Genomic DNA, 13,767 nt, shown 5'->3' on the forward strand with positions numbered 1-13,767 from the left:
TCAAATAGTGTTTGGCAAAAGCTTTATTTTTAAGCTTTCGTCAAAAGTGCGTTTTTGTAATTTTTAGTCTTTTTGGACTCTTAAAAATGCTTTCAATTTTTTTAACAAAACATGTATTTTTTTTTTCTTCAAACGCACTTTTTGAGTTTTAAAACGCACGTTTAGGCCTCTTAAACGCAAATCTAAACATGCCCTTAATGACATTTAAAAAAAAAAAAAAAAATCTAATTGATTGCTATTTTCATCTTACACCTTTATTTCCTATACTTTTTTTTTCCCAATATTATTATTCTATTTTTAAAAAAGAAAAATTCACAAGATGTTTACTTGAAAAAATCTTTGAATTTAAATCATAATTAAAAAAAAAAAAAAAAACCGCTCATGACGCGGATTATATGCTAGTAAATTTAATAAATCAACCATTGAATTTGTGGAGTCTACATAAGTTCACAAATCTAATAGTTGATTTATAAGATGATATGAAAGAAATATGGACAAAACATCGACATCAATCATTTTTTGTTTTATAATGAGCGCTAAAGGTGGATATCGGTTAAGTTCAGTAGAGTCATTTTCGGTTAGGTTAACCATTGTAACTTCTTATAAAACTAGAAATGATTTGTGTTTTATTATAAAAAAGAATAATCATTCTATTGCAAATTCTTATATTCATGATAAGACCATTTTTTTTTTCTAAATAATCATCGTTCTAGTACAATAGATATAACTATGTGCCGTTTCTTCATTCCATACAACATAAAGCAAAACAAAAAGTAATCGTCCATTTTTAGGTTGTTGTTTGTGTTTTATTTTATTTGTGATAGTCCTTTTCCCCCTTTCCTCTTATTGATTTTTTTTTTTTTTTAAAAAAAAATAAAATAAAAGCCCAATCTCATACCATTGCTAGGTAAATCGAGCATCTCTGGCAATAGTATGTATTTTACCTATTCAAAATTTATTTTTTTATATTTTAGCTATTCAGAAAATAAAGTGTCAATTCAAAATATTTTAAGAGGTAAAGATGTAAAGTGTATTTTATGGAGTCAAGTGTCAAGAGATAAAGTGTTACCTTTTAAACATTGAGATTAAAAGTTCAAATGAATGAAAAGTTAGGAGGTAAATTGTATTTTTTCAAAAAAAATAATAAAAAATAACATGTCACTTTATTTATTTACGTAGAAAAAACCCACCACAACAACTTGTTGGCACAGCTCTGTTTGAAGTTGGTTCCCCTGTTCTCTTTGTCAAACCTCAAACACCAATCATCAAACCTCGGATTTCTCATCCGTGTTTGCTGTGCAGAATTTAGATCAAGAATTTTCTCTCACTCCCATCATCCTTGTTATCAACAACCAAAGATTATCACCCGGTGATCATGGCTATACCTGAAGATGTTCTGGTGCAGATTCTGCTATGGCTGCCTGTCGTTTCTCTACTGCGATTCAAGTGCGTCTCTAAATCCTGGTACGCTCTCATTACCCACCAAAACTTCACAGAAAAGCACCTCCTCCGCAACCTCTCCACCCCCAACAACAACAACAACAACAACACCGCCCGTTTTCTCGCTCACCGGCGCGACAAAACCACCGGTGATTACGTTGTCTCCAGCCTTTCTTATGAACCACTCCAAGTCCTTCCTTCGACACAACAACCTCTACCGCCGCCGTATTCCGGGATCGACAAGAAGGTGGAGGTTTTCGTGGTGGGCTCTTGCAACGGTGTCGTTTGTCTGTACGACAACTATGATTTGAATATTGTTCTCTGGAACCCTGCAACCAAAGAAACAAAGGTTGTTCCCAAATCAACCCTCCCCCGCTTCCCTGCTTTCTTCCAAGCCAGCACCAATGGCATTGGATTTGGGTTTGATGCCAGAACCAACGACTACAAGATAATCAAGCTTCTTTGTCTCTCTGATCCCGACCCCAAATTGTCGTATTTTCAGATTGATTTCATAGACCAAAACGAGATTTATAGCTTGAGCACCAATTCTTGGAGAAAGGTGGACAACCCCCCCTGCATAATTTTTGATGGGTTTAAAGGTATGAAGGCATACACAAATGGGATTGCTTCTTGGTGGGGATTATGTGGGTGGGAGAGTATTTTGTCGTTTGACATGAGCAGTGAGGCATTTCTAGCAACACCGCTGCCAAATGAAAGAATCATAGGGCGAAAGAGTGAAAATTGGAGAGAGTTTTTTGTGATGAATGAAAAGGTTGCTCTGGCTGTTGGTGTGTTGAATGAAGATCAGCTGGAGATTGGGTTTGATGTGTGGTTGTTGAATGAATATGGTGTGAAGGAGTCTTGGGCTAAGCTCTTCACTCTTGGACCTTTTACAGGAATCAGAAAACCATTGGGATTTTGGAAGAATGAGATTGCATTGTTCTTGGAAAGTAGTGGTGGACGGCTGGTCGTGTATGATTCCTCTACCAAAGAAATGGTTGATCTTCAAATTGATGGAGAGCCATTGTCGTTGCAGGTGATTACTTATATGGAGACCCTGGTCTCTGTCAAGGGAGGAAATCAGGAAATGGGATTTGAAAAGCAGGACACACTTACATGGATGCCTTAAGAGTTTTATTTATTGTTATCAAATGATGCCTCTCTTATATATAAACCTTATCCCTGTAAATTTTCTATTATAAAGGAACCCATAAGAATAAATAAGGGTCCAAGGACATCAATCTGATTTGTAGCTTATTCATATAAATATGTTTTATTAGACTGAGTTGTATGAATTAGCTACTTATGTTCTTTTATATCGTCTCGTACAAATAAGCAGAAAAAAGAAGAAGATGAAATTAGATAAACAAGAAGCAACACTATCAAACGCAGTAACTAGTAATAAGGATATGAAAAAGCTAACCCATTTAATATTCTGCATTATAAATAGGTTCACTATCTGGAATAATATACTCTTTATTTCAAATTACATAAATATAATTTAAAGTTGATAGATTTAACAGTGTACATGATGTCAATATTAACACATCTTTTAAAATATTTAAATAATTAATCATGTACACTGTTAGATGCACTAACTTTAAATTCGAAGTAAGAATTATCAATTTCAATGGAGATGATCCATATACCATATTCCATCCTACAGGAATTAATCATTATTACTCATTACTCATGACATTATAATTTTTTTTTTTCCTTAAATTCTTGGTTGGAATATGCTCATCCCTGCCCAATTAAATTTATAACTTGACGAGCAGAGAAAACATCATTTCACGTGAATATTTGCTAATCAAGATTACATTGAAGAACACATAGCAATTAACATGGCATCTACACTACTGGTGTGGTGTAATAACAGGGTGAATTTGCAGAGAGGAAGGAGAAGAGTGAAAAAAGAGACAAATGGCTGAAATGTCATCCATCGCAATTGCACTCCTCTTGCGCTTCCATGCACGGGCAGCACACTCAACAAGACGCTTCGCTGAGGTTGTCCTGTCCGGTGTTGAAGACACAATTTGTACTGCTTCTTGATTGGAGACAACATCCCACACCTAATGGAGAAAAAAGCACTCAAGTGTTTGTTCACGTTGCATAATAACAAAATGTTTCCAGCAGAAATGAAATCATCCAAGCTAGGAGTATATAGATTGGTAGCTAAAACTGTGAATTCACCCTCTTATTTGCTTCAGTTTTCATGAATCACAATGGTGTAATTGCTGACAAAATTATTCATAGATTTTCTATCAAGAAATGGTGTAAAAAATTGTTGTGAGTACACTTATAAGTGTTGAGTCCTATATTGAGAAAATATAAAAAAAAATAGTATTTAATATACCTAAATGGACCTTAGTCCATTAGTTTAGGCTTCTGGGCTAGAGTTGTATTCAACTATGTATATTAATGTACTCTTAGTAAAAAAAAATTTCATAACTGCTTTATCTCCCAACAAGTGGGTATCAGAACCATGGTTAGCTTCTTGGGAAGGATGTCTGAATGCGTCGGGTATGGAATTGTGTCTGCATCCGTAACTCTTGACACGAGACATTCTTGAAAATGTAAAAAGACTCACAAGCGAGGGGGAATTGGGTCAATGTGAAGAGATTTACAAGTGAGGAGAAGATTGTTGTGAGTACACTTGTGAGTGTTGAGTCACACATTAAGAAAATATAAAAGAAAAGAGTATTTAATATACCTAAGTGGATCTTAGCCCATTAGCTTAGGCTTTTGGACTAAAATTGTGTTCAACAATGTATATTAATGTACTCTTGGTAAAAACTTTATAACTGCTTTATCTCCCAATAAGAACTAATATTTCTCTGCAACAGAAACATCAGTTTTCCAACCCTTAGATCTCTATAGTGCTCTAGGTGATATATCAGAAGAAAGGGCCAATGCCAAACTAAGGATGACAACAATAACAGCTTTAAGATTATCCTCTTTTTAAAGCAACTTTAAATCTACTAGGATTATAGTCCATACCCCATCAGTTGCCAGCACGACGAATTGGTCTCTGCTGGTTATATTCCTTTGTGTCACTTCCGGCACAGAAATTAGTCCAAAGCCCTTTATACAGTAATCTCCAAAGGCTCTAGACATTGCCAGTCCAGGTGATTCCTCATCTGGCAGCCAGACCCTATGCACCCCTGGCTCGTCATCTAAACTGAAGACTCTCCCTCTACACTGAATTATCCTCTCAGCTTCCTCTGCAACCAAAATCAACACAGACGTTAAACTCCATTAAAGGGAAATGAATGACAGAAGTTTTGACGACTGTGAGAGAACTTTAGAGGAGATCAAGTAATTTTTGAACAATTGCTTATGTTTCTCCTTTGAGAATTAGTTATTTCGATTTTCTTGTTCTTTTTGCTCTTTCTAGCTAGGTACTTCCTCTTGTATACTTTGTGTGTACATAAGGGTGCCTTTACGTTTTTAATATATTTGTCTATTACTTAAAAAAAAAAAAAAAAAAACATTTTGTTTCCACACACACGCAGAGGGAAATAGAGAGAAAGAGAGAGAGAGACTAACGAGGTAAATTGGGCTTGAAGTCAACAGTAAGCTGAACTGGAACCAAGCTTCCATCATCTGAAGTGGTAGCCAATACAGCACGAGAGTCACCAACATTTGCAACAACAAAGAATTCACCCTGGAAAAATGAAAATGTCAAGTTAATCCTGATAAAATTTTACTAATAACATAAGTAATTCTTTACTAGAATATTCAATCAATGGCATTGGGGATTCCCTAAATTCCAGAAGGAAATCAAGTCGAAATGATTACATTTAAGACAGTTTTCCCAGTCTATCCCCCCACGAGTCACTCCCTCTTCCTACTAAAGACTTTATCTGAACCAATAACTGATAACAAAGAGAGTTCACCTAAATTTTCATCAGAAGTAGGAATCTCAATTACCTGTCTAACAATTGTGAGGGCAGTTGTTCCGCTATTGAATGTATCGATTTTACGATGTTGCTCGAGTTCTTGATCAATGGCAGCACAAGTCTTTAGGTAGGAATGCTTCCATATATTAAACCAATGATGCTTTTTATCAGATTCCAAGTCACATTCTGGGTCAAGAGAAGTTTGAGCAACTGTCTCCTGCCAATTGAATAGTAAAGATGGTGGCATTGATTCTCTGACCATTTTAGCCACAAAATGGCCCCATAAGCCATGCCCATCAAAAATCCCACAAAAGATCATGTCTTCTTGGCATCCAAATTCCTACCACAATAATATCATAAATGAGAATTCCCCATTTGATTGCCAACATAGAAAATGAAAATGTGTCACTGAATCAAACATAAGGTTGTAGATTATTGTGTCCAGTGCAACAATTTAAGTTTTCATTTTCATTTAGTTCTACTACTACGGCTAGGCACTCAAAGATGGAAAGTAAGAAGAAATCTGCCGATGTTCCAAGCATACATACCTCCCACACGATGGAGCAATCCTGGTTCGCTCCTTTCTGGCCTTTCTTTGAGAAAACTGAGGCAAAGTTGTTAGAACCATCAACATTTACAGTGCCAGAAGTGCGTAAAATCAAGCCATTCTTCTTTGCCTCCTTTGCCATTGCCTCCGCGGCTTCTCTTCCACTGCATTTGCCAGAATTCTTCCCCTTTTTGAATGAAAAGGACCTCGCCAGTCCATTGAACATGGAGGATAAATGCCCCATCAGCTAAGAAATTCAATTCCCACCACCCACTAATATGAGGAGTGGTGCTTCCTTTTGTAGAGACTCAGAAACCTGAACATTCAAAATTTATATAATAGTCACATACAGGGCACGGGGATCTCGGAATGAGCGAGTTCAAAGAAAATAAAATCCTTAAATATTTTCTATATTTTTCTCTGACATTCTTGCTTCAGAACCAACTAGAAGTACATAATCTGACTCAGAAAGCTAAGAAACTCAGAATTTATTTACAGAAAGAAACAAAAAACTTTGAATCTGAAAAACATTACTGGGAATATTCATATTCTTACATGGAATTCCAGCGTTGCATATGGAGTTTTTTTAATCAGCAGTCCAGAATTTCTTTAAAATAAGGAGGAGAAGAAAAAAAAAAACAGCTTTAAATCTATTCACTTTTGCAGGCTATGCTGTTGGGGCTTTGTTTTGCAGCTGAGAAAAGGTAAATAGATCGAAAGACAAAACTTAAAAACTTTCTATTCTTTTCCTTTCTTTTGCTTCTATCCCTTGAGAACAGAAATAAATGGAAAAAGTGCAATATTGCGATCCTATTCTTGCCTTTTCTTAATTTGTTTTTCTGTATATCCTCAGCTTCCAGACAAAACGTTAGGCTATTTTTGGTTGCGTATACAATGTATGAAGATTTAGAAGCAAAAATATCTGAAGCTTCAGGTATTTTACATCATTTAGGAGCCAAAACGCCATTAAACAGAGATAAAGACGGCTTATTGCTCGACTGAAATGAGTTTTTAGTTCTTAAAGATCAAACTTAAAAAAGAAGAAAATAGATTATAAAAAAAAATAAAAAATAAAAAAGGATTCATAATTTCCATTTTCTCTGTTTTTCGCAAATCTCCCGACGCGACCAAACAAAACCCAGAAAGAAACATTTAATGAAGAAAAACAAAACAAGCTAAGTTGAGCTTCCCATCCATCGCCGACCACACAAAACAGACAGTTCGTCAAAACTTTCCTTTCGATCCCAATTTTCTCACCAATCAAACAACACCCAGAAGAAAATTCAAACAGAAAACACACAACCGAGGCTCTGAGCTGAGCTTCTCATCCAAACAAAACAAAACCAATGAGTGTACCGTGGTTTTCTTTCATCACCCAAAACAGAACCTTTTTTCCAGAACGACTTCCAAACAAACAAAAAAACGCAAAAACCAAACCAATCAAATACGTAATAGACCTCGAGTTTCGAGCGACTTTTTTTGTTGGATGACGAGAAACTAGAGCGCCGGAATCTGACGCAGTCGCCGGGAAATGGGCTTTCCTTGCCGGAAGGTGACAAAACTCCGACAAACAGAGCTGGGAGTTGGAGAAAACGAAGCCAAATAAGCTCGGCAGTCCATTATAGTAGTGTGTTTTGTCTGGCTGTGATTTTATCTGAGAAGAAAACAATGACAGAGGGGAGAGACCGTGTTGTTCATACAAACGACAATCACTGTACGTAATCTTGCTCCGTATCTAACTGTGTGTTCGTGTAACTAATCTATGTGCTTTTATTTATTTCTTTCCATTAATGTTTTTAGTACTTTCTTATTAATGTTTCTAATTTTTGTACTACTTTCTTTTATATATATATATATATATATATATAATGAGGCTTTTTTTTTTTTTTCTTCTTCTTCTTTTTTTTTTACTGCAAATTAAAATCCATTGATTTGTTAAAATTTTCTTTCTTATGTTTTTTATTTTTTGTTTTAAAAATAAAAATATTAATAAATAACTTAAAACATAAAACATTCAAAACTATTTTAGTATTTTTATATCTATGACGGACGAAAAAGAAAAAAAAAAAACTTCCAAAACATTAATAAACATACTAATAAAAACAATTGGTTTGGCGTATTCTAAATGTTGAATGCAATATTGTCAACTATGGGTAGCCAAATTTTGAGACTTCTACTGTTATAAATATCATGGCTGTGATGGTATTGATAAATGCAAAAGCTGACCAATTCTTTCATATTTTCCACTTAGTATTTATAAAAATCTCTAATTCAATCTATTAAATTGATTTTTTTTTCTTCTTCTTCTTTCTTAAGCATGTGATCTCCATTGAGCGTAATTTACTAGACTTATTTATGATGCATATCAATTTTCTTACGTCAACATGCTCTACATATCACTCTCAATTGCCAAGAAATAACGGAATAATATGTATACCTCGCAATTTTGGCACGGCACGACTCGTGTATTCAATTCAAGTTAAATATGAAAGTAGTAATTTAGAATTAAGAGATTTGACTCATTTAATTAAATAAATCGAATTGTGATCTACCCTAACACGAATTAAAGATTTTGAACCTTTGATTATGGGTAAAAAGACGGTTAGGATTATTGATTGACTAAAATTGCTAACCGAAACCGCCTAGGTTGTCAACCGGCGGTTAGCGGTTAGTAACTGTAATAACTGCTAACCGTTTACTACATATGACATCGTTTCTAAATTTTTATACATTTTATATATATTTAAAATTTTAAACAAGAAAACGACATCGTTTGATGTATATATATAGCGGTTAACGATTTTGAAAAATCCTAAAACCATAACTACTTAAACGGATAACAGTTTTAAGTTTTGAAAAAGCCTAATTCGACATTGTTTCGCCCCTAGCCTTGATAATATGGTGTCCATACTTATCAGGTCGTGTGTTGGGAGATGCTTGCATGTGGTGGATGACAGAGAATATGAACGGCTGATAACATCCCGAAGTTTTGGAACTTGATATATGGTATTTTAGGGTTTCTTGGGAGTCATTTCCAGATTTATTACTATTTAATGAAAGAGATAACACCTTGCTATTATTATTTTTTTTTAAAAAAAAAACACACACACACATCGATTATGAATAGGAAATATATGGATGACCTTTTCTGGCCTAACAAGATAATATTGATAATTACAATTAAAGTAAATTAAATTAATCATTTAAATAATTATGTGAAAGAGATTACGAATGTTGGGAGTTGTATTTATAAATGTCTACTGTACACCTGGCTAGTTCTTGGCCAACGGCTTCATTGTTTTTTTTTTTAATGGAACAACACCGCCCCAATTCAAATATATTAAACAATAGTCATTATCATTTGATTAATCTATATTAAGAACCCAACATATATATAAATATAAAGTTGATAACGGTGAATATTTATTTTAGTAGGAAGGCAAATCAGAATAATACAAGTATGCAGGAGAAAAAGAAGAAATGATTTTAAATGGAGAAGAGAAAAATAATTTGTCCGTTGGAGTTTGCGTCATATGATTATAGTGACATAATTAAACTTTTGAATATATGTTCTGTCGACAAGGTCGTTATATTGATTATTTCAAATCAATCAAGCTCATAATTGACAGTTTTGTACACATTTTTTTAAAACCTTTATTTTCTGGCTTGAGTAATATATAAAAAAATTTAAAAAATTAGATGGGATTTTTTTATTTTATTTTATTTTTTTATATTAAAACGATATCTATCTTTTAAAGGATGTAATTTTTACTTGCATTTTAATAAATTATAATTCTCTAACCCAATTTAAAAAGAAAACTTGAACTATCAACTTGTGGAGACTCAAATTCAAACATTTATTAATCACTAAATCTTGTGTGAGTGATCTAAAGTTTTTGGGCCACCATCCTGTCGGTGAAGAAGATAATATTAATCATACATAAAACTATAAGAATTGGCAAATTAACCGTTTACTGTGCACCGACCAGTTATCGATCACATCAACTAACAACCAACTTCTGGTTGTCGTTTGGCGAAATAAAAATATTGATTTAGCATTGGTCCGGTTTAGTAGGTGGTATAATTTTTTTTATCGGTTAACGGACAATTAATTGACTTAGCTGATTTTTTAAGTGAATTTTGAATTTTATCTGGTAACTTTATTTATTGTGTTTGTCAAGCTGATTTGTAGTTGTCATTTTGGTCAATGTTTCATTAATTTATTTTTTATTTTCATTTATAAAACATATTCTTTACTGAGTCTATAGTTAAAAGGAAGTTGATAAATATTAACATAAAAACTTGTAACCAACAATTAAGTGACTTAATCGACTAACCGATTAATTGAAAAAGTCGAAACTATTCTTTGGTATGAAGTCGCTTAATTAATCAACTTTTACGAATCGGTAGGCGAAAATGCTCTTACCGACACCGACCAAACCGATACCTATCCCTACATAGAAGAATAATTACACTAAAAAAAAGAAAAATCTAAGTTTGGATTACCATATGTGTATATATATATATATAGGTCATACCAAATCGAGGTTTGGCATGATGTGTTGTATTATTGTATGTGTACAAATTTGGTGAAGGGGGGTACGGTAGAATCAGCAAGTGCACCCACTTATGATATATAGCCTTACTTTCATATATTTCCAAAATATGGAAAAAAAAAAAAAAATCAATAACAATCCTAAGCTCTATGAACAACAAAATCTAGGCAACTAAGCATGCAATTCAATATTGAGTATTATATTCCAATTGGGTGTTGGTAGGAAAAGGCCAACCTGATCTTCCATGGAAAACTTATTCTTTAAGTATGGAGAAAAAAAAAAACTGTTTACCCAAGCAGCTCCTTACCTAAACCCACTACATACAACAGTGGCAGCCGAAATTTAAGGCACCACGCACGAGTCATTTCCTTAAAAAGTAAAGGTATGTGGAGGAGAGGCAAAGTTGATGACCATAGATGGGCCCACGCCCACCTACAGGCCACAGCATCATGGCTGACCAGTCTGTGTCGAGTGACCCGTGATAAAAGACTCGAGACCCATATTCTGTTGTGGGTCCCAAGTCGTAGAAAGTCATTGATTTCTATAGTCGGTTAATTTCCATCATGGGAAAGTTGTGGTGTATAAAGTGACACGCCTTTAACTTGTCCCTTACTTTCAGTGGGGTGGTCCACATGCGATTCATCCAAATCCACACGAGTAATGGATCCTGCATCAAATGTAGAATGTTTGTACCATTTGACAAACAAATGCTATCTTCCTCAAATGTAATTATTTATGGGTTTGCCCGAAAATTTGAAGTTATTTTTATAAATTTATAAATTTATAATATTTGTTTATAATTTTTAAAAATTTTATGTTCATGATATTTCATCGATGGAAGTTTTATATTTTCATTTTTTTTTAAAAAATGCTCCTTAGTGCACGTGAGACGGAGATCCATATTTTTTTCTAAGGATTTTTCACAATTATTTGATAATATATTATAAGAGAATATATATGAAAAGCTCAAATACTATTTGTTATCGGTTTATATATATATATATATATATATATATATAAGTCTAAAAAACGTATTATCAATTAATATATTTTTGAAAAACTTCATAAAAGTCTCATAAATTTTTACGTGTTTCGAGAATATCTTTCACAGTTTAAAAACTCTTAAATTTATCTCTTGACCACTTTAATCTTCCGAAATCGAACGCCCAAACGCACCCTTAATTTCATGTTGCGGTACACATGTGATACATGCATGGCATCTGCTACTTCCCCACTGTAAAACCGCGGGATAAAAGTCGGTGCAAAGCGAGGGAAGGAAGGTGTGAGTGCATGGGGCCAGGGGTATAGGTGCGACAAGTGTTAGCAAATAGAAGGATGCCACGTAATGACCAAACAATCACACGTGGGTCGGTGCACTCGGATAAGGACGTCCAAAAGTTTCCAGAGAGTGCGTCAAAAGGAGGCTTCTCTTTGTCAATTGGTAGATGCGGAGTCATGAGCCTACGAAAGTTTTTTTTGTAGCAAATTCTCAACTCTTATCCCAATAATGCTAAAATAAATTTTTTTTTAAAATTATTTTGAATGTAATTTTAAAAATTAATAATAATCATTTTAAATTTAATGAATTAATGCACAAATTACATTAAAAAATGTGAACACGGAGATTGGGTCCCATATGTTTTGACCCATGAGGCCACCAATGGAGTGCCCTCTTTTGATATTTTTGATGTGACATGGAGAGTCAATTATTTTAAGACACAAACAGTGTTAGATATGCCCTTGTTGTTATCAGGAGGGGGAAATTACACTTACTTGTTTGGATTTATCACATAATATCTTTTTCTACTTATCTTTTAATTTGATTAATGTAATTTTTTGATGGTTTATTATTGGGTGTTGCAAAATAAAGAGATATTTATATTCCAGATGTTGATGGTGTGTTAATAATTGGAGTATGGTCAAACAAGTTCTTTGAATCATTTTTAATTACATTTGGCTCTTCCCCTCTACATTATTTGCCAGGTTATATGTATATAACTATTTCAGCTGTCAATCTTGTTGGAATCCAATGTACCTGATTGATGTTCTTGGTCTTGATGATTTCAGATTTTTATTTTTATTTTTATTGTTTATTTTTTATTTTTTAAATATGTATCATATGTAAGGTATTTTTGTCATTTTGGGTCAAAAACAATAGGACATTGCAACCCAATGGTAGATCAGTAAGGTATATTAACCAAGTTGAAACGTTGAGAGGGAAGGGAATGTGGTAGATTAAAGAGGGTAAGTATAGTTTTTTTTTTTTTTTTTTTTTTGAAATAGGACATAAGGCATGTGTTAATTGGTCTATGGCAAGGCATAATTTAGCTTAGGTCAGGTTTGAATATAATAGTTGAGATATTTTTGTTAAACTTATAATAAAGTATGCGAACATCAAATATTAATTAAATTGTTAAATTCACATTTTTCTATTAGTTTAAGCTTTTAAGATAAATAATAATTTAACAATTTATTACTAATATGTTTAATTCTAAATATATGTGGGAGATTCCTTTGACATGATCAATTCATGTATATTATTAGCTTTAAAGAAACAATTGTTAGCAATTGAATATTCTTCTCTTTACTCCTCTTTTTGGGTGGCTGCTAATGAGCAAATTTATTATTATTCTCTAATCAATATGAGAATAGAGTCTTCTAAAGTGTGGATATGATAAAGAACCTAAGCAAGCTTTATTTATTTATATAAAATCTTATAGAGTCTTCCTATTACATACTCTTGCTTATCAGCCACAAAGGAATACCACTTGGAAGATAACTCCTAATCCTATATAAATAAGGTGTACAAATCTCAATTAGCTGAGTCATCACTCTTAAAAATCTATCAATTTTGAGCAAGAATACTGCAACTAATGAACATTGGCAATCAGCAATAATAAATACAGAGATTTTTATTGGTTCATCTGTTCATTTATGCTCCACAACTTTTGTGCTACATGTATAGGCCGTTTGGCCCTGCACTTTTGCAGGTTAAAAGTACATATCAAAATAAAATTGTGAAAAAAGTATTTCATTTTGGAAGTGTGTTTTTAAAAAAATAGCGATTTAAAAACATAGAAAAATGTAGGCAAAGGGTGCATTTTTTAAGATGCGCAATTTTAAAGGCTAAACTATAATTTTATCAAACACATAACTACGTTTTTAAAAATCATGTTTTCAAATCGTACGCTTTAGAATTGTTATTTCTCAAATTGCATTTTTTGAAATCGCAAAACCAAATAGATTGTTATGCGGTGGTCACTGGTCGAAGTCTTGTGTTAACGTGCCCTCTTGGCGTATGAGACCAATTTTTAGAAAAAAA

General features: G+C 33.3%; 2 protein-coding genes across 2 annotated transcripts; one reads left to right on the top strand and one right to left on the bottom strand.

Moving 5' to 3' along the window:
- The first annotated feature begins 1,168 nt into the window (after nucleotides 1-1,168).
- Nucleotides 1,169-2,694, top strand: LOC132172231 (F-box/kelch-repeat protein At3g06240-like). Its single transcript, XM_059583694.1, has one exon. The coding sequence runs from the start codon at nucleotides 1,376-1,378 to the stop codon at nucleotides 2,567-2,569; it is 1,194 nt and encodes a 397-aa protein (XP_059439677.1). The 5' UTR covers nucleotides 1,169-1,375; the 3' UTR covers nucleotides 2,570-2,694.
- A 518-nt stretch (nucleotides 2,695-3,212) lies between these two features.
- Nucleotides 3,213-7,630, bottom strand: LOC132171390 (probable protein phosphatase 2C 34). Its single transcript, XM_059582696.1, has 6 exons — nucleotides 7,347-7,630; nucleotides 5,891-6,205; nucleotides 5,374-5,682; nucleotides 4,990-5,107; nucleotides 4,441-4,664; nucleotides 3,213-3,512 (listed from the first exon to the last, which is right to left on the bottom strand). The coding sequence occupies exons 2-6, from the start codon at nucleotides 6,131-6,133 to the stop codon at nucleotides 3,297-3,299; spliced, it is 1,110 nt and encodes a 369-aa protein (XP_059438679.1). The 5' UTR covers nucleotides 6,134-6,205; nucleotides 7,347-7,630; the 3' UTR covers nucleotides 3,213-3,296.
- Between the last annotated feature and the right edge of the window lie 6,137 nt (nucleotides 7,631-13,767).

Source organism: Corylus avellana, chromosome ca2 (assembly GCF_901000735.1).
Source record: "Corylus avellana chromosome ca2, CavTom2PMs-1.0".
NCBI lineage: Eukaryota > Viridiplantae > Streptophyta > Magnoliopsida > Fagales > Betulaceae > Corylus > Corylus avellana.

What these genes read in the sequence shown, in the direction of transcription:
- LOC132171390 (XM_059582696.1), bottom strand. Translation starts at nt 6,133, where the DNA reads ATGGGGCATTTATCCTCCATGTTCAATGGACTGGCGAGGTCCTTTTCA. An exon ending in ATTGCTCCATCGTGTGGGAG is followed by an intron (nt 5,683 to 5,890) that starts GTATGTATGCTT and finishes TTATTGTGGTAG; the next exon opens with GAATTTGGATGCCAAGAAGA. An exon ending in TCGTGCTGGCAACTGATGGG is followed by an intron (nt 3,513 to 4,440) that starts GTATGGACTATA and finishes TTTCTCCATTAG; the next exon opens with GTGTGGGATGTTGTCTCCAA.
- LOC132172231 (XM_059583694.1), top strand. Translation starts at nt 1,376, where the DNA reads ATGGCTATACCTGAAGATGTTCTGGTGCAGATTCTGCTATGGCTGCCT.